This window comes from Quercus suber, unplaced genomic scaffold (genome assembly GCF_002906115.3).
Source record: "Quercus suber isolate HL8 unplaced genomic scaffold, Cork oak 2.0 scaffold_194, whole genome shotgun sequence".
Lineage (NCBI taxonomy): Eukaryota > Viridiplantae > Streptophyta > Magnoliopsida > Fagales > Fagaceae > Quercus > Quercus suber.
Genome location: NW_027069652.1, coordinates 54587 through 76096, shown reverse-complemented (window position 1 = coordinate 76096; position 21510 = coordinate 54587). Strand labels below are relative to the sequence as shown.

General features: G+C 34.9%; 1 protein-coding gene across 4 annotated transcripts; it reads right to left on the bottom strand.

Moving 5' to 3' along the window:
* Nucleotides 1-6482: 6482 nt before the first annotated feature.
* Nucleotides 6483-20501, bottom strand: LOC112029285 (helicase-like transcription factor CHR28). Of its 4 annotated transcripts, none has more exons than XM_024061971.2 (12): nt 20037-20501; nt 19385-19478; nt 18687-19112; nt 17258-18525; nt 17013-17084; nt 15625-15702; nt 14629-15520; nt 12315-12445; nt 11919-12140; nt 9488-10108; nt 9124-9333; nt 6483-6959 (listed from the first exon to the last, which is right to left on the bottom strand). In XM_024061971.2, the coding sequence occupies exons 1-12, from the start codon at nt 20214-20216 to the stop codon at nt 6855-6857; spliced, it is 4299 nt and encodes a 1432-aa protein (XP_023917739.1). In that variant the 5' UTR covers nt 20217-20501; the 3' UTR covers nt 6483-6854. The 4 variants fall into 4 exon arrangements, with proteins under 4 accessions (XP_023917739.1, XP_023917740.1, XP_023917742.1 ...); XM_024061972.2 differs by having other exon boundaries at nt 18687-19104; nt 20037-20153; XM_024061974.2 differs by having other exon boundaries at nt 19385-19473; nt 20037-20148.
* Between the last annotated feature and the right edge of the window lie 1009 nt (nt 20502-21510).

Below are 21510 nucleotides of genomic sequence, written 5' to 3'. Positions count from 1 at the left end.
AGTTATCATAATCTTCTTAACACAAAATAGTTATCACAAGGGTCATCTGGATCTGTTATTTACCTGCAGTTTTGAAAATTGCTTAACATCATGACAATAAAATAGCACCATTCTTCCGTAGATATTCGGTCCATGTATGGGCTGAAATACTTTAATAATTGTTCGCCAAAATAAATATAGCATACGAGTTAGGACACATCTATTATTCATAATGGAAAATGCGACATTAGTTAGGATTATCATAATCTTCTTAACACAAAATAGTTATCACAAGGGTCCTCTGGATCTGTTATTTACCTGCAGTTTTGAAAATTGCTTAACATCATGACAATAAAATAGCACCATTCTTCCGTAGATATTCGGTCCATGTATGGGCTGAAATACTTTAATAATTGTTCGCCAAAATAAATATAGCATACGAGTTAGGACACATCTATTATTCATAATGGAAAATACGACATTAGTTAGGAGACTATCTAAGATATTAGGGTTTGTTTGCCATTTAGTTAATTTGATTAATGAGATTTATTTTTTCAAGGTAAATCCATACTTCTGCTCAACTTACTTATGTATAAGCAAAATAAACCAATAAAAAAAGAAGCCAAAATTAAAAAATAAAATTTTTTTTTTTTAAAAAACGGCTATATCAAGCAATCACAACGAATATTATTATGATTGCATCATTGCATGTATTTGAAATTTGAAGAGCTCCCTCTAGTACAATAGTTGTACGATGATCAGCTTTTAAGACATAAAAATGCCTCACTAAGTAGTTGATAAAAATAAAAATAAAAGGTCATCATCAAGCTGAGAGCTTTTATAGTTATTGGAGAGAACTTTGTTACTAATAGAGGAGGAGAAAATACACCTAGTTACGAGTGTATGTTTTTCTCCTCTCACAGCTGTTGGGAGGGCAGGCACGTATATCTAATAATTTAATTGATGGATATTGTCACATTTTCCAAGTGAAAGCATGTATGACTGATGTACTCTAATATTCTCTCCTCTACGAGGAAGTATACCCTGTTACAGGTGTATGCTTCTTCCCTCTCACAAGCTGGTGAGTTCTACCAACTTGTGAGAGGAAAGAAGCATACACCCGTAATAGGGTATACTTCCTCGTAGATGAGAGAGCATTAGAGTACGTCAGTCATTCGTGCTTTCACTTGGAAAATGTGACAACATCTGTCAATTAAATTATTAGATATACGCGTCCGCCCTCCTAATCCTCAATAGGATGGATATTGAGAGAGCACCAGTGTCAATCTGGATCACTCTCATTAGTCTCAAATCTTAATCAATTATGCAATATATATAAAACTAAGACCTTCGGTTTGATACTTTCGTCACCATCTTTTTACTAGGGTTACCTTCTCTTAATTAATCTCAGTACCGATCATGAGCAATAAATAAAACAGATGTCAACTAAAGGAGAGGGATAATACCACGACTATTACATTTAAAACTGCATGGAATTAACCGTAATAATCAAAATGCTCATCAACAAATTGATAAAATCAAATTTTTTAATCAACCTAAGAATTGTNTTTTCTTATAAGATTTGTTGTGAAACTGTTATGGGTATAATATTACTTCAAAAATAATTCCGGCCCCAAAGCATAATCCTTAAACCCTTAAACAAAAAAAAAAAAAAAACTTAAATAACAAAAACAAAAATGAACCCAAATAACAACAAAAATGACCAAACAAAAACTAGACTAGCCCAAGCAACAACAAACTAACAAATTGTTAAGCAAAAGGACTATTCAAAACAAAAAATTAAAAATTCCTAATAACTCAAAGTTGTAACTAGTTCAACACATCACATAAAAATAATCTTTAATTTCATTTTTCCTTAAAAATAATATCAATAAAAAAAATAAAAAAATAAAAACTGTGGTTGTGCGTGCTTCTTTTCGGTAATAGCAATTATATTCTCTTTGGTTTAATAATCTCAAGAGAGCTATTTCTTTTGGGTAGTTAGGATAAGAGCAAAGCTGTCAGTGCAACCAAGAAAAACTTATGATCATAGTATCTCTTTTAGGATAGTACTTTTTAGGAAAATGGAATTAGACATTATTTTTATGAATGTGTTGAAGGAATTATGAGTATAAAATAATTGGGTTTTTTTTTAAATTATTTTTTTGTTGATTGTTTTGTTCATTTGATGTTTCTTGGTCTAATCTTGTTATTATTTGGGTTATTTATCACATTATTTGGACTAATATTTATGGCTATTGCTCAAAATTAGTTGATGCAACATTTGAAAATCACTGTAAATAGCTAACTTGGGTAATAATACATTGATGTTGAGTAACTATTTAGCCTAAAATATGTTGAGCATTCATTATTTCAAATTGTAACTTTAAAAAGCCAAAAAAAAAAAAAAAAAGACAAAAAGACAAAATTTTAGCTATAAGGGTAATGACTACTGCACATTGCACACTACCGGTTACACATGTACAATAAGCTATTTGTAACGAACACTAATGTGTGTGTGTTATATATATATATATTTCTTTGCTGGTCTTTTGTATCTTTTATTCAATCAATGTTCTAACTGTTGAGGCAAAAGCTCACTATCACGTCTGAGATGTAAAGTGTACCAATAAATTTCCAGACTGCTATAAGAAGCTAGCTATAAAAATCAGCGATGATTCTTCGGGGCCTACAATCTATGCACAACAAGGTGATACAGTTGTTAGGCTTACAAACACTTGTTGTAGGAAAGCTCCTCCAGATAACACTCCCACCTCAATATTGATTGTGAAAATATTATAACTATAGAAAGATCTCCAAGAAATAAACATTAGGAATAAAGCAAACCCAAAATCTGAAAATAAACAAATGCACACAAGTAAAAGAACACCAAGGACTTACGTATTCAACTTTTGGCCTACATCCACAGGCAACAACAAAAAAATTCCACTAATCAAATATAGAGATATACAAGTTGTGTATCAGTATTCTTACACACGCCAATCCCCAATACCCAATAGCTCTCTCACAAATAACAAAGAATAGAGAAAAACTTGTACCTGTTCTAAACTAGAGAACTCTCACAAATATGCAGCAACCAATCTCTCTATTTCACTCTCTTTTTTCTTCTCTTCAATTGCCGCAACACATTACTATTTATACATGGAGTTAGTCGGCTAAGATGCAAGTCCTTCAAGGAATAGAAATTGTATTACATACAATTTCCTTATGTCCACATGCAAAATACTAATCCAAGCAAGACAAGCTACTTCAAGTGGAACTCTAAATCTCAAGGATATCTAGTTGCTAGTATTCCAAGTTGAACTTAGATATCTAAGGCCGGTTGGGTACTAGTTTGAAAGTAATCCAATAACAAGAGTCCTTATAGGACTCAACCACTTATTAGTGGACCAAATGCAAGCCACACATAGCAAATCTCCACCTTGGCTTGAATCCAATCAAACCACACAATCAAAACTTCTCCGTCGTCACCACCAAAAGCCCTAAGGGCTATTACAAACTGCAAATGCTAGTCAAGTCCAAGCAATGCTTGAACTTGTGCAAAGGAATTGGCTTAGTCATCATGTTAGCTGGATTATTTGCAGTCCCAATCTTCTTAAGAAGACTATCTTTTCATCAATAATTTCACAAACAGAGTGGAAGCAAACATCAATATGTTTAGTTCAAGAGTGATGGACTTGGTTCTTTGCTAAATAAATAGCACTCTGACTATCACAAAATACAAAGACATGCTCTTGATAAATTCCAAGTCTTCAACCAAACCAGGTAGCCAATAGCCTCCTTGATGGCTTCAATCATAGCCATGTATTTAGCTTCAATGGTTGACAATGCAACAACAGACTGCAATGTCAACCTCCAACTCACTAGTGCTTTAGCAAGGGTAAACATGTAGCCTGTAGTAGAACAGCGCTTATCTAAATCACTAGCAAAATCCGAGTCAAACATAACCAACTAAGTGGCCTCCAACATTATCATCTCTCTCAAACTTCAAACCCAAATCAACAGTTCCCAAGATGTATTTCAAGATCCATTTAGCCGCTTGCCAATGACCTTTTCCTAGATCATGCATATAACGACTAACCATACTGATAGCTTGTGAAATGTCCAGCCGAGTACACATCATTGCACACATGAGGCTACTGACCAAACTCGCATATGGGACATGAGCCATGTACTCGCGCTCCTCATTAGTGCACGGTGATAATGAAGCACTAAGCTTAAAATAAAGGGCCAAAGGAGTACTCACAGGCTTGGTATTGGAATTCATACCAAAACGTTGTAGTACTTTAGTCCACTTTAGTCCAATATTGTTTCTATGTCAAATGAATAGTGCCTTCACTCTATCTCCTGCAATTTCCATTCCAAGTATCTTCTTTGCTTCACCGAGATCCTTTATCTTAAATTCTGAACTCAACTGAGTCCTTAATCGTTCAATTTTTGCCTTGTTCTTACATGCCACCAATATGTCATCTACATATAAAAGCAAGCAAATATAGGATCCATAAGAAAGCCTACGAAGATATAACTGTTAGGTTCATATTTTTATGTAATTGGCATATCATATGACAAAATGCAATTTACTTGTTTACTATCTGTCATTGTTTTCCACATGGTGCGCATAACATGTTTGTTAAGTGCTTTTAAGAAAGACAAGGATGAAGCTAATCAAAACAGTCAATCCTAGTTCGTGCTACGATTTCTTAAGACTGGCTGTTTTTAGATAGGCAAGTGTATTTGAACATGAGTTCATTCATTGTATTTGGATTATTATTGTATTAGGCTTACTTTTGTACTTAAGGCTTTGTCATGGATTGACAAGGGGGAGATTTTTAGGTCATGTATTTGGTATTGTCAACTATGCCAAATTATGTGTCTTTTATTGAGTTTTGATGTGTTTTAAAGTTGTAATTGAAGACCAAGTTGAAAACACAAAGTATGCTCAAGAAAAGCTCAAGACAAACACATTTTCAACATGTACCTCAATAGCAACTTGATACCTCTCAATAAAAGCTAGAACTTGCTACCTCCTCGACACAAGCTTGATCTATTGAGCTTTGCAATTTGCAAAAATCAACAACACGAAAGCCCATAACATATTCGTTTGAACCCCGAATTGAGATTCATTTGAACTAGTATTTAAAGAACATCATAAGCCATCTATTAGGAATCCTTTTAGAGAGAGAAACGCCCCGTTTATGTGGCTAGTGTAACCAAGTTTTCTCTATTTCACCAAACCAAAGAGTTCTTGTAGCATTCTTATACACCTTTAGGTTCTGTAACCAAGCAAATTCTTTAAAACAACATTGAAGATCTTATTGGTATTCCTATGTGAAATGGTTGCAAATCAACTACAATAATCAAAATTGTTGTTGTGCAGTTAGTCATGTACTAGGATCGTGCAAAGGAGTTAGCTACAGATTGGAGATTTGTGCATCAAAGGAAAGAAGGCCACTACAAATAAAGTCTGATTTGGTATTATAGTTGAAGGTTCAACTGTAGGTTATATTTTGGGATAAGCCAGGGTATGGTAAGATTTCTCAAACTTGTAACCGCTTGATTATTGATTATTGGATTCTTGGGAGTGGTGACCTTAAATTCACCCAGTGGGCTTTTGCCTTGCAAGAGGTTTTCCCTATTTGTTAACAAATCACCGATGTTAATTTATTTTCTAACATATTAGTTTATTTGTTGATTTGTTGGTGCTTCCATGGATTTGCATGTAATTTAATCTCATTAATAACTTGGGTAATTTAATTAATTAACTAGGGTCAAGCTATCTTAACCCAACAAGTGTTATCAGAGCAGGCACACTCTGATTAGGTTTTAATGTTTACTGTGTGATCCATTGACTCCTATTGTCATGAATACTCTTGATTGTTTTGATTTGCATGATATTGTGTTGAATCATGATGATGATATTCAACATGCCTATTGTAAGCTTTATAAATTTTGTATGAAATATCTTAAAAGTTCTACAAAATTAAAAGCCAAATTTAAAAAGGTCAAACTTGAAAAAGATGATTTTATTGCAAAATTGGATGAAGCCATAATTTTGAATGAGAATTTAAAAATCAATTTTCATTCAAGTGGACAAAATTAAAACTTTGGAAGAGCAACTAGTTTGAATCTAAAACTGAAGTTAAAAAATTAACTAGTGTTAAACTTGTTTTTCAGTTTACTCAAAAGAAAAAGATTTTTATATTCCTCATTTAAAATGAATAATGAAGAGTTGAAAGCTAATTTTGCTAGGATAGACAAAGGTAAAAAATATGGTGTTGACACTGAAGTTTCTAAACCTATGTCTAAAACTCTTCTAGATTGAAAAGAAAAATCTAAATTTTTCCCCACTTGTCATCATTGTAACATTGTTAGTCATATTAGGCCAAATGTCAAAGTTAAAGCTCTGTATTACAAAAAAAAATAAAAATAAAAATTTAAAAAAAAATAAACCCAAAAAAGAAAAAAAACCAAAAAAAAAAAAAAAAAGAGAAAATTAATCCACTATCATTTACAATTGGAAGAAACATTTTTCCAGTGAATATACTTGCTGTAAAGTGTAGACTACTGATCTCCACATCCTATACAATGTGATGAGAGACTGACAAGGAAGATTGAGAGGGATCAATTCCCTAACAAACAAAAATTTTAAGGAAAAAGAATGGATCATGTGATTCTATATAGACTATTCACAGAAAATTTTCCTCAATATAGCCTCTTGTTACTCCTTTCAGATCTATTATCAGAGACAATGTCCAAATAATTGAGCTATTGCTGATCCTGCCACTGCCAAAAACAAACCTATTGATAACCTGCGTTAGCAGATAAAATCTGTCAAACCTAAAAGAACTCCCTAATCACATCATAAACAGGTATTTCAGGTCTTCCACTGTAAGGCGCGTCTGACGACCACCAGTTCCATCCTCTCCAAACGCAGCTGCAACCATCTCTCTCTTCTTTTGCTGCAAAAACCAGTGCAACCCGCATGAGAAAAAACTAAAATCAGAGAAATTACAAACAAGATCAAGAACAATTTCAGGTACAAAAATGAAATCAGTCATTATGAATGACAATATCTAAATTAAGAAACGGAGTTGCATGGCGCTGAACAAGAGACCCTAACTAGTATCTTGGGTAACTATAATTTTAGTTGAAGTTTAATTATTATAAAATTTGCAAAAGGTTGAGCTGAGGACAGAACCTCCAACTCCAAAAAACTACAGTGCAGACAAACAAAGCTCATTTTGTTGGCCTAGACAACATGTGATGGATTTTCTAAAACAAGATATCTTTGTCAACTGTCTTGACAAAACAAATATGCCTAAGCCATGTACCCAAATCACAGCAGGCCCAGCCCACCCGAACATCACTGATATGCAGAATTAGTGCCACATCATCACGAATATGCATTACCCAATAAAGTACATGAATATGATCACTTTTCATAACATTTTACCCACGTTGATATTATCATTCTGTCATCAAACTGGATTTAGTTGAAGCTTCAATAAAATCAGAAGTCAACAAGTGTCACCTAACACTGATCTATTTACTTTTCACATTCCCCCAATCATCCAAAAATATATAAATGGTAATTGAACCCAAATGTTACAACCACTGTCAATTAAGTTCAGAAAGAACGGGAAGGTTTCTAATGGCCACCATCTCCTTCAAACCAGCTCCCAGGGAGGACATCATTGCTCTAACTTCTGTCATCAACAACAACCACCTCGAAGTTGGCAAGACAATAGTTATTAAACCCAAACTGACCCAGCCAGTCAGATCAGTGAAGTAAAGACCTGGTACTTGATTCTTAGACCAGTTTGGACTAATTAGACTGTTTAAGCATTTGACCCGGTGAAACCCCAGTCAACCCCTGGGGGTTCTTTGTAACCCCGTTCAACCCAGATTGTACTTTTTCATGTAATTCAAATCACTCATTTATCTAATTTTTATAAATAGTTTGACATTTTGGTCTTTTGAAAAAATAAAATTGAAAGACCAAAATGTCAAACTATTTATAAAAAATAATTCTAAAAATTAGATAAAAGAGTGATTTAGGGTACATGAAAAATGCTATATTAAGGAAAGAGATCAACAAACATAATATATTTCATGATTTATTATTTCCATAAATGTATCTCTTAATTTATATTAAAAAAATTTGACTTTCTTTCATAAGATTTTTTTCTCTAAATGAATTATTTTAACTTATAATTGTGTTGATGTTCTCAATATATGTGATATGTTAATTTTTCTTTCAGAATCTTTGTTATATATTTGATATTTCTTTAACAAGTTAGCTCAATATATATATATACACACACACACACGAATAGAATTTCAATCTGTAGCATCCACTCTCTTTATCATCAGTCAATATTTGAACCCCAAATCTCTTATTCGATCACAAGAAAAACTTTACTAGTTGAGCTAACAATTTTTTTGTCAGTAACTTTACTAGTTAAGCTAACTAGAGCCCACTTTTATGACTTATCATCTTGGTATTTGTTTGAATGTTAACTCTATATATCTATCTACTATAGCTTAAGGATTTTGTGATCGCTATTCATTTTAATTAAATAAAATTAAAAAACTGTTGATATCTTTATATTTTACCTTATAGTGTTCAATAAGTAATATTTTTCATTAGGTATTATATCATATGCTTATATCTTTTACCATGAATATTTTATATATGTATTTTGTATTTTGTAAAATTGATCCATCAACTTTAAACTTTTAAATTTTTTTGAAAATATATTTAATTTTTATTTAAATTTTATTTAAATCTACAGGGTTAAATAACCATGGACGAGACCATGGTCATGAACTCCAAATGCTACGGCCACGGTAAAGTAGAGAGAAAATGGGAGGGATTTGGCAAATAAATTCAGTTGAACAAGTAGAAAAGTCTTCAACCATGTATATACCTCTCCAAAATAAGGTGATTCCTTGTTTCCAAATTCATCACGTTCCATAAATTTGATATAATACAACAGAAGAATATCAGGAGACAGGAAATACAAAACCAGATTTTCAAGAGAACAACAAAGTTATCAATGTCTACAAATTGCTGATTGAAAAAGCTTAACAATAAATATAAGAGAGAATTTACAAGAATACCTGAAGGGCTAATATACGATCTTCAACCGTATCCCTCACTGTTAACCGCAAAACTGTAACAGGACGAGTTTGCCCAATTCTGTGTGCTCTATCAATTGCTTGATCTTCAGTAGTAGGGTTCCACCAAAGGTCCAGCAGAAGAACATGGCAAGCTGCAACCATGTTGAGACCAAGACTAGCAGCTTTCAGAGACATGATCATCACAGACACCTACCAAAAAAATATTCAAATTTTAGATTTGTCCAAGGGGAATTACAATTGACTAAATGTCTAAATACTTTGATCATCCTTCTCCCTCTACAATGATTGGAAAAACCCAGAAATTCAATTAAAAATATTAAGAGATGCTATGATTCCCACAAACCTCTGGGAGGGTGTTAAAATCCTTCACAGCTTTATCTCTGGCAAGAACAGACATTGTTCCATCAAGTCTTCTGTACTGAATGGAAGAATTTTTAAGACAAGCTTCAAGCAAATCCAACATCCTCGTCCACTGGGAAAACACTATGGCTTTCTCTCCAACTACCTTGACTGAATTATTAGAACTTCTCTCCACAGCCAAATGTTGTCTATCAGCATTATCCTCACACAATTCTCCATCAGAGTTGTTGTGACAGATGGCATTTTCATCAAGAGTGCTCTGTGCAGAACTAGCTCCTAAAGAACAACCTTGTGGTTTACACAATGAATGCAGGACCTCAAGAGCAGCCTTAATTTTGGTAGAACTATTATACGAGTTACCCCCATAAAAAAGCTCAGCTGCATCAACAACTTCAGAAACAGAACAATTGGGGGAACCATCCTGACCAGGCTCATCAGAGAGAGAACTGTTTAGTGTGGCTTTGGAGAACACTGAAGATGCAAACAGTCTAACTTTGCAACTTGTCACAGGGCACTGCTTGTCATCACCAGTAAGATGTTCACTAATGCATTGATGGCAGAAAACATGACCACAAATTGAAACAACAGCATCTTCAGGAGGATCCTGTAGAGAATTTAGCAGAATTGTCAGGACAGATAAACCACATCAATTTTTAATTTGGCAAGAAGAACTCCATGGAATTTAAAAAGAAAAGGCATAGGTAGTAGTTATTGCAGAAGAGGAGTTCTAAATATACACCACATACTCATTGTAGTGATATTCTCATGAAAAACACATTCATTAAGAGAATAAAATGACAACCACAGTGTAAAGATATACCTGCTATTATTATACCATTTTTCCATCATAATGCTAGCTTGGTTGTTTAACATCAATCAGTTCCAATAGATCAAGTAAATGGTTTTTTTTTTTTTTTTTAATAAATAGATCAAGTAAAAATAATAGAGGATCCTTTCAAAAGTAATAGACCTGGACATACCAGATTCAGCAACCACCAATTGAAATTGGTGAGAGAGTGTAATTAAGTGTGTGTTGGAGCTTGGTGAGAGTGTAATTAAGTGTGTGTGTGTGTGTGCGCGCGCGGGCGCGCATTTAGCAGTTTTTGTTTCTCAAAAAAAAAAAAAAAAAAAACAGATTCAGCAACCACTAATTTGTTAAACTGGTTACTTTCCCCTATTCACTACAGAGGCATCTATACTTTCATCTAAGAAATGTAATTGTCCAGCATATCCAAGCCATAGCATCCTTGCTTTCATACAAGGCACAAACACCAGTTATGTTGAAATTGATGTGGGACACACAATGAAAATGTTATTTTAATTTAGTTTTATTTAATTCGGTGCTCATCACTAGTTCACCCTACACCCCCACCCTCTCTCTTCAAATTCAGTGTTGCATCAGTTTTGATTTTCTCCTGCATCAAAAAAATAAATCTGAATTTGCTCTGTAACATCTTGCTTATTTGAGACTGAATAATGCAGATAAGCTGGATACAAATTCAGTCACGAAAATGGGCATTCCACTTAAGTAACTTGTTCCACTCTGAGATTAGACATCCTTAAGAGCTAATGCCCTTATATTGCCCTTGCCAAGCATTCCAAATAAGAATTGGAGGACAATATCTTAGTTATTCCATCCTACAACTCAACCCGTAAATAATGAACCCCATTCTTTTTATTTAGTTAATTTTCTTATAATTAACTAAATCTTGATAAACTAGTGAACAGTAAATGCTACTTATACTCATGTATAGTCAGATCTTAATAAATAAAAAAAGAGAATAGAATAAGGATTCACCTGATTGAACTCTACTACAATCAAGACAATTTTTTTGATTGGTAAGTTATACAAGTGGGCCTTCTTGTGCAAGAAAAAAAAAATACATAGTGGGTCTTTCATCCACAACCTCACCCTCCACCTTGTACAAGTGGAAGAGGTGCCATTTGAGCTAGAGCTCATTGGCTACAACAATAAATTGATGAAAAAAGTACAAAAGTTTTGGTACACAAATCAGAGCACAGAGGCAAATGCAAGTTGCGCTAAAACCTGCACTAACCACACAAATTTACAAGAGTTTCTAGAAAACTATGAGAACATGTATAAAAGACCAAATGTCATACACAAAAACCTACTGCAGGAAGGCAACCATAGAAAAGATGTAAAAAATTTAAATATAATAATAAAAGAAAAATCTTAACAATTAGGTGCTGGTTTGGTACAGCTTACATTTTAGTTTTTGGAAAATAGGGCTTTTTGAAACAATTGTACCTAGAAAAAAAATGGAAGTTTAAAAAAGCTGTTTATGAAAAGTATGGTTTGAAACCGCTTTAACTAACGACACTAAAGCAGGCACACCTGCATACATGTGCGCGCACACACAAGAACCATAGAGAAAGAAGAAGTCAGTACATACATTGCAGATGCCACAAATTGCCTGAGATGCTTCTAAACGATCCAAAAGCCAAATTTGTTTTTCCTGAGGAAGCTTCTTTGCCATCTCAACTGAGGATCTCCATAAAGAACTTGAATCATAAGGCCTAACAAGGAGGGGGTGATCACAAGCTTGTCGAAGGCGCAAGAGCATCAACAAGATGTTAACATAATTTTGTTTGACAGTTCCAGCATCTGCATATTCCTGACATGACAAACAATATGTGGTTGAAATACCCATCTAAAGCAAAATAAAATAACCACCATATCAATAGAATATGATTATAAAAACTAGCAAAATTAAGCTTTTTTAAAAATCAAAACAATGCAATGTCAAGGAAAAGGAAACAAACTCCAAAGTTCTTTAATGAAACCATACTTGAAACTGAGCACGTGAATCAGCCTCTAATCTGGAGTAGAAATTACGTTCCTCATCTGAAAAATCCACCTTTTTTAGTTCTATAAACTTTGGCGGTAGGTTAATAATAGGTTCCCCATCAAGAAGTGTGTCTACAGAAAACAATTATTTTCTCATCAGATAATCATATCTCAAAGCAGTACCATTTCACATCAGTACTTACAATAAGAATTCAATTGCATAGAAAATTAAAATTAACAGTAGAGAGTTGATGCAGATTACATATTGGCAACATATCAAGACGCCAAAAAACATAGACATATAAAACAAAATAAAGCCCCAAAAAGGCAAAGTACAGTTTAAATTATTGAGTCATACTAAGTTGGACAGGATATTCATGGATCCTAGATGTTGATAGGTGAACCAATATGCAATACTTTCCCATGGCTAACATAAAGCTGTGTTTATCACTGTACCCACAAATGTTAATTTAAAGCCACAGTAACCAGCCTCAAGGCAAACCACAGAAAAAATCATTTAACTAGTCGCTAACTCATGCAATGCAAGGAAAATTTATACCAAAAAAAATTTTATATATGATACATACATAATTAATAAGTATTAATAGATAAAAAATTCAAATTAGATAATTCAAAGAAAATAATTTATTTGTGTTTTGTTGCTTTTGTCTAAAACAAAGCTGATTTCCAATTAGTTTAAAATAAAAATATATATTAGAATAAAAATGTGGCTTACAAAAGCTTATGCAGCAATATTAGAATCAGTCATGAAAAAGTAAAAGTTGAGGACTGAAATGAATGAAAGCAAAGTAAGAGGACTAAAATGAATTTTGATAAAACTTAAGATATTGGATTTTGCATTTTAGCCACACAAAAAAAAAAAAAAGGCGAAACTACACTATTGGTCCCTGAAGTTTACCCTCTAAGCACAATTCGTCTCTTAAGTTTCAAGTGAGCACTATTGGTCCCTCAAGTTTAAAAATTAAGCAATGTTAGTCATTTTGCTAACTATAGTTAATGTTATTACTTGTGTGGCCAATGGAATAATGACGTGACATGTGGCAGCTTAGGTGTCAAATGATACGTCACCTATTTAATTATAAGATTGCCACGTAATCTTTAATTGATTATTATTTATTATAATAATTAAAAAAAATTAAAAAAACTGCTTGGCTTCAGGATTTTGGCCTCCCTTCCTCCCCTATTTTTCCTTTCTCCACTTCGCCGTCTTCTGGTCCTCCAATGGAGTCACCAAAGCACCTCAAAAAGCCAACAAAATTATGCTAGCAAAGTGAGTAGATCTACCCTCTCTCTCAAATCTGGATCGTTGACCACAAATCCTTTCTGTTAATAGGAATAGTCTGAGATTGGGGTGTAAGAAACCCAACAATGATTTTTGCAAAAAAAAAAAAAAAAAAAAAAAAAAAAAAAAAAAACCGATGATCCCACAGAGATTGATTTTGGGCTTTGCAAAAACTTTTTAAAAAAAGATCTAAATATAATACCTAAAATCATTCAAATATTTGAAGACTAATCAAATAAATTTAAATATTTTTATGTCATTTGTAGATCCTTGGAAATAAAGCTTAAGAACAAAGAAATATAGAGAACTTTAGATATTAGCAACTGATGGAGATTGGTGAAGGACATAGAGATGCTTGTGCTGGCTAATAGAGTAACAACAACTGCTTGGAACAAGAGGAAGAAAGAGTGGTTAACAATGGTGGTGGCAATGGCAGCAACACCTGTTGGGAAAGAGAAAGAGAAGAGGAAGACGAAGGGTTGGCTAGGTCCCAATGAGTCACATGCTAAGTTGGAAAATTCACAAACTTACACATCAGATTGTAAAAGTCAAAATGTGACACATCATTATTCTGTTAGCCACGTAAGAATAAAATTAACGGAAGTTATCAAAAGGACTAACACAACTCATTTTTTAAATTTAAGGAACCAATAATGATCATTTGAAATTTCAGGGACCAATTGCACTCACAAGATAAACTTCAGGGACCAATAATGTAGTTTTGCCAAAAGAAAGGTGAATATTTCAAAATGTAGAAAAAACAGTTGAGAAATATTTCCGGAAGCATCCAGGCAAGCCTGACCATTTGTGAAAGAGTATTCATGATCACAAGACACAGAGTCAGAAACCAGCCAAGCAATAAGCATCAAGATGGGATAGAGAATTAGAATTTAACATGTCTAACAATTTCAACATGTATATAAACAAATCCAGAAAGTAAAATATAAAATAAGAATCACTGGTTATCGAAAGACAAATATAGGATTAAAGCCCACAAATCATATAACCTCACCTTTAGTGCGTCGTAACATTATTGTCTTCAAGACAGCTTGTAGTTTTTTGTACCCTTTGCTTGGACTCCTATTGATTGGGACCTTTATTGTGGAACAGAATGATGTATATTGAGCATAAGGATCATATCTGAGAAATCTGAAGTAACTATAAAGATCATCAATTGCATTCTGGATTGGAGTGCCAGACAAGCACCATCTACGTTTAGCACGAAGACCCCAACAGGCCCGAGCCACTTGAGTTCTGTGATTCTTGATGCTCTGGGCCTCATCCAGGACAACCCTAAACCATGCCACCTTTGCAAGAGGACGTGCAGCAGACTCAAGCAGTGCGCTATCCAAACCCTTCTTATTCTTTGAACATTTTTTATCAGAACTAGGACATTTCCTTTTCCTACTGGACGAGAAGCCAGTATCATCTTCTAGTTTCCCTTTCTCATCATCATCTTCATCAACAAGAGACTGCTTTGGGACCTCCATGCTGACAATTGAATATGTTGTGAGGACAACATCATATTTGGCCAGCTCATAAGGATCTTTTGTCCTGTTGCTTCCATGGTATACCAGCACACAGAGATTAGCTTTGCTGGTTACCTTACTATTCAACTCCTCAGCCCATTGCCGTAGAACACTAGTGGGACAAACAATAAGGGTTCCAGCAGATGGCCTTCCCTTAGTTTGGACCAAAGAGTTCATGCTCTTCATCAAACTATTTGATGTCACTTGAAGTGACTCAGCATCTTGCTTCATTCCATTAAGTGCAGGAGGAACATCGTCATCCTCATCCAAATTTAGAGTTTCCAACTTCCCTTGTTTTACATTTTGATAGGCCCTAAAAGATGGAGGCCTCTCTTTGAGTATAAGTGCAATTGTTGATACTGTTTTTCCCAGTCCCTGCAAGAACATGGTTATATAATCCCAGAAGAAAATTATGCACAGTTCCTTGACATCTTACAATCAAGTGGTGTAAAAAATTTAATAGAGGAGAGAACATCAACCTGATCATCTGCGAGAATCCCTCCAGAGCAGTGGAAGCTAGCCGTCTCCTTTTGAACCATCCATGACAAAGCAATTCTCTGTCCAGGAAATCAGTTAAAAATAAACAGGTCAACAATCAGACAAACACTCAATAGACACGCAAACAAAAAGCAGTCACCAAAGCAGTAAGGGAGAATCTAGTTCTACTTTTGAATACAATTGTTGGAATTATAAAGAGCACAGAATAATCAAGCAAGAGGAAGTAGATGTTAACCGAGAGAGCACGTGTGCGGCTCCAAGGCCGCCACACCCAACACTCGGAGACGTGCCGATTCGCTTTCTTTTTTTCTTTTTTTCTTTTTTCATTTTCCAATTCTGGCCTATTCGGCTCTGATTCGGGCCGAAACTGGCCAAAATCAGCCAAGAAACTGGCTGAAATACATGTTTTTAAAAAAAAAACTTGAGTTGATTTCTTATTTAGTTATTAACTTATTATATATTTTTCAAATTATTTGTAGGTTAAACTACTTAAATTGAAATTACTGAATTATTTGTAGTTAGTATTGCTCTTAAATTGGTATATGTTTACCATTATATGGAAATATATATAATAATTTGTAAATAAAAATATATTTAATAATTTATTAGTAAATGCATCCCGCCGCACCCGCACCCTACTTTTTCAAAAATTACCAAGTCCAACACCCGCATCCGCACCCGAACCTGAACCTGAACCTGAACTCGCACCTAGGTTTCATAGATGTTAACATGCTAACCACGAAAAGAACTATTCTCCACTCTCATACAAAGATCCCCATCCACAAGTGAGGAAAATAAACTCCAATTAGTGTAGAAAGTTTGTTCTCTATTTTTTTTTTCACTAATATGAAGCACGAGGGGGAGCAACTCCTAGAGCCTCAGCAATCTTTTCTTTCCATTTGCTGGAGTACAATAACCCATTTCATAGCTTATGTTTGTAACAAACAAAAACAAATTTAAGGTGCTCGCTATTCGATCATCCATGAGGGGTCATCTAAGCTTGCATGCCAATGCTACCTTATTTATTAAATTTCTTAGAAGAGGCAATAAGAAGTGATTGCCATAATCACACAATAAAATCACTTTTTAATATCACGCAAACTAAGATTTCATAAGCATTTCTTCTTTGGCATAGAGAAGCAATGCCTCTAAGCATCAACACCCACATCAGAGTCCATATCACATTGCTGTAAAAGACACCTGCACACTTAATCACAAGATTCTAATTGGGCCCTAAAACTGCTTCTCAAGTCCTCATAAATGTTCTCTGCTACCTTCAGATGTCACTGCTCAATTTTAAACCTCAGAATTTCAAAAAACCAAAACATCCTAAATTCAAAGAGAAATAACATTATGGAACAATTAAAACCTGATGTCTTAAAAGAGAGACTGCCAAATCCCCATCCGGTGGACTAGCTTCTGACTTTGGCTGCGAAAGATCCTGAAATGAATAGAACACTGTAATTTCAACAAGGTTTCAGTGACAAATTACCATCAAGATATAACTTAAATCATATTAAATTAAAAGATAGGAGCCTCTCGCATTCCATAGATGCGTTATATTTACAGTACAAGAGAAACCAAAGATGATAATCCCAAACTAATAGAGCTAACCTGCAGTGCAACTCGTAAAATATATCTTTCATCACTCTTAATCCTCGTTCCTCCTACTCCCGTGTAATGAACAGAATCACTAAATGTAGAATGTTGTGAAGTAATAAGCGAGTTCCCAATTGCGGGAGAATAATTTGTGGGTGGAGGATGACTCATATCTTCAATAATACATATATCAGAGTCCTCAACATGGTATTTGCCTGAAAAATTTTTACAATTTAAATCAAGGGTGACTTCTGATAAATGAGAACCCACGGTCTTAGATTGAACCAGTTTAGTCTCACTGTCACCCTTAATGCAATCCAACTGAATCTTGCTCAACATGGATGGCTGAGCACAGGGCACATATTGTTCCAATGCACTTGAATTCAAATGTCCACCACTAGGGGGAAATCTACTAACAATTTGACTAGCTATATCTTGAGAATGACAAGCTCTCTTAGACGCAATAACCGCATCTTCTTTCTCATGTTTTACGTGAATGTGCTTCTGACTTGATTGAGAATGTGAAATACCAGATGACTGCTTCACATCTTTGTCAACACAAAGTTTGGCATGAGCACTGTAAGAAGACTTTCTACTGACAGCTTCATCAATTACTTCCATAGAATGGCTACTGGGTGCAATGAATTCATCAGTTACTTCATCCTTTACACAAGTTGCTTGGTCTTTGCTGGACAAGTATGACTGAGTACAAATCAACAGTTTCTTCGACGCCTTGTCATCAATAGAACAATTTTCATTATCAGATGATGAATTTCCACTGATTGATGACATATAATTATTGCCTTCACATAAAAAATATGACTGATTAGGCATTGACACCTCTGAGACAGATCTACCCATTATTCCCCTCTGGCCATTCAAAATCACCTTACTACTTGAGCTAGCACTCTCATTTGAGAATTCCCCTATTTCATCCTTTATGTTAGTCATCATTTCTGGATTACCCATTGAAAATTGAGAACTATAACTACTAGGCAAACGATGCTGTGGATAATCAAATGTACCATCTGTAGCCATGTAATATTGCATAGGAGAATAATGGTCAGTGAAGTTACTTATAACATCAGAACTTTGACAGATAGTAGACTCGGTAGAAGTAACATTTTGGGAAGACAAATCTGCATCCCTTAATGATATTCCCATATAGGAACACGGAATATTTTCTTGGGGAGGTCTGAAGGTATCCAGACTATTTTCAGCCAAAGCACCATAGTGTGCAGAATTTACACCAAAGCTGTTAAAGAAAGGGTTGTATAAAGGATCTGCAACCATTAGAAAAATGTGGTAAGTTCTTCCACCTCAGTTCTCACAAACAACATGACGTACAATAAAATGATCTAGGCAAACTATCCATGCAAAACATAAACGCCATTATACAAATACTTAAAGAACAATTAATATCCTCAGTAAAGAGCTTACATACATTTGGAATCAACATCCTCCCCTACATGCCTGCATTGTTCTTCAGTTTCACTGTTAGGGAAATCAACATACAAGTTATCTACGCAATCTGAAACATTGTGAGCATCTCTATCAGCAAAACTGGAAGCTGTACTAAATGTTGGTATCTCAATCGGGGAAACTCCAGCTCTCCCTGTGAAGGAAGACTCATGGCCTGATACTTGTAAATTCCAGTCTTTGAGACTCGCAGAGCAAGCATGCACAGGAGAGCCTGTCTGTGTTGGGGGTTCCATGTTTCCATAGTCGGGAGCCATGGCCGAATTTTCAGCAGAATCAAATGAAGCAGCTGAGACCCCTGTCCCAGAATCTGAAGCATCTGAGTTGTAAAATGTGACAGGATCCATTAACTCAGGCCCTAATGAAGGTGCTTCTTGTGACACCTGAGGTCCTAAACAATAAGCATGAAAAATCAAAAAAAAAAAAAAAAAAAAACAATCATATGTAATCACTGAGTATTACCATATGTCCCAAAATATATATATATATATATATATATATATAGTTTGAGGGCCTTTCAGGAGGCATCAATACCCCACTACTTAGCTCAAAGAGAACATATTTTGAGGGATTTCAAGAGAAATAAGGAAGAAGAAGAAGAAGAAGAAGAAGAGAAAAAGAGAAAGGAAACCAAAAAAAAAAAATCCAGCATAAATGGTTTACCAGTTTGACACTGGGGATTGTCATTGATTACAGCATTAGGAGCTGCTGCTTCACCTTGTGACACATATTTCACAGATGAATCCTCTGGACTGCTCTGCAATTCAACAACCAAAAAATCAGCAGGCGCTCAGCAAAAGTTCCTCCGCCACCAAAAAATAAATAAAAACACCCAGAGATTAGCAAGCTCATCAAATTGACAATTCAAAGCTCCAGTTCATAAAGCTTAATCCATGTCCATCAGATACCACACTGTTCTTAACATCTCAACGGAAAAAGAAAACAATTCAACCCATAATACTGAACTTATCCATAGTAAGTACCCCTTAACTCTGAACTTATCCAAATCGGCAGATTCATTAAAAAATTGTAAGCTAGGCTACAAATACGAAATAAATAAAAAATTAACAATGAGAAACAGTATAAAACCAAAATCACCATTCCTACAACACTCTACTAAGCTGAGATTTCTTCGACAAAGGATGATAATTCTCATTCATAAACCCCCCTCGACATTTGATTATTTCTTTAGAGTCAAATCAATAATAGCTATGCTTTGAGAAAACAGAGTGTCAACATTCAATGATTGAGGAGACTATCTAGGGTTTTTTTTTAAGTACCAGAAGCAAACTACACAATTGAATTGAATTGATACCTGCAGTTGCAATTGTGAAGAAGAAGGCTGAGGATCTTCTCCAAGAATGTCAAGCAGCGTATTGATGTCGATGGACAAGTCCTCGCCGCCGCCGCCACCAAAAAAATCACAATCATCATCATCAACGGCAGAGAAATCGCCACGTGTCCAGAATTCCGACCCGTCGTCCGCCATCAACATGATCAGAGAAAAGAATCGGTCATATAAACCCTAAGTGTATCTCTCGAGCAAACCCTACCCTGAGAAGAAAAATAGATAGTCTGGGATCGAATGGATATAGAGAGAGAGAGAGAGAGAGAGAGAGAGAAGAAATTGGTCGTTTTTGAGGGGCGTGGTTTCGGAGAAAGTTCGTGATACGCGACTTTTCTAATTCTAAAATTCTAAAAAATTCTAGTGGGTGTGGTATGGTATGGTATGGGAGGGAAAGAAACCAAAAAGTGTTGGAGGGTGGATGAGGAGAAAGTCTTGGATCCAGTTTAAATAGGATTTGGGTCCAACTCCTGACTTTTTCTTTTTCTTTTATAACTAGGTTTTTTTTCCTTTTTCCTTTTTTTTTTTTTTTTACTTTTAATGCCCGGATTTTCTGGCTTTTCGTTGTTTCTTCTGTGATCTTCGTAATTGGACCTGTTTATGTCATGACTCATGTTATGTTGTGAGGTTACAAAATTAATAAAATATATAAATACAAATGCCTAATTTCATTTCATTTCAATTTCAAATAATGAAAATATTAAATCTGGAAGAGTACTAGTATCAGGTGTGTCAAATGTCAAATATTTGGTAAACAACAAAAAAAATCTCACATGAGATGTTCTAAATGTCAAAATATTTGGTATTAGTGAATAGTAGTCTTAAATTTGGAAGCGTACAAAAATGTTATAATCATAGACATCTCACAACGTTCTCTCTCTCTCTCTCTCTCTCGCGTTGCCTCTTAGGCCCCCCTCTCTTTCTCTCTCTCACACCTTTGTTCCTCTCACTCTCACGGTCTCACCCTCTCTAGCTGCTGCGATCTCTCCAACTGTTTGTGTTCTCGGCCCAAGGCCAATCTTACCCAGCCTCCGTTACTATCAATCTTGCCCAACCACAGTAGATCTTAGCCATAGGTTCATCTCAATTTGTTTTTGTTTTGGGTTGATTTTAGGGTTTTATTTTGGAAGTTTTGGTTGGTGGTGGTGGCTAGTGGGCTATGGGTGGTGAAGGGTTTGTGGTGGCCATGGCTGCAAGCTATGTGTGGTGGAGGGGGCTAATTTTAGGGTTTTATTATTTTAGTTTTGAGTGGTTGTGGCGGCAATGGCTTGTTGGTGGCCGCTACCTACTAGGTGGTGGCCATTGGTTGTGGCAATAGTAGTTACTAGTTAGTTGAGTTAATATTATTTTATTCTGTTGTATATATTATTTTAATTTGTTGAATTGTAAAATAAAACATTTGATGTAGAGTGTATTATATAAAATAGTGTATTAAAATAGAAAA

Excerpts from the sequence above, each read along its gene's own strand:
- LOC112029285 (XM_024061971.2), bottom strand. The coding sequence starts at position 20,216 with ATGTTGATGGCGGACGACGGGTCGGAATTCTGGACACGTGGCGATTTC. Across the intron at positions 17,085-17,257 it reads TTTTACGAGTTGCACTGCAG|GATCTTTCGCAGCCAAAGTC; the intron begins GTTAGCTCTATT and ends TATTCATTTCAG. Across the intron at positions 12,141-12,314 it reads ATTCACGTGCTCAGTTTCAA|GAATATGCAGATGCTGGAAC; the intron begins GTATGGTTTCAT and ends TTGTCATGTCAG.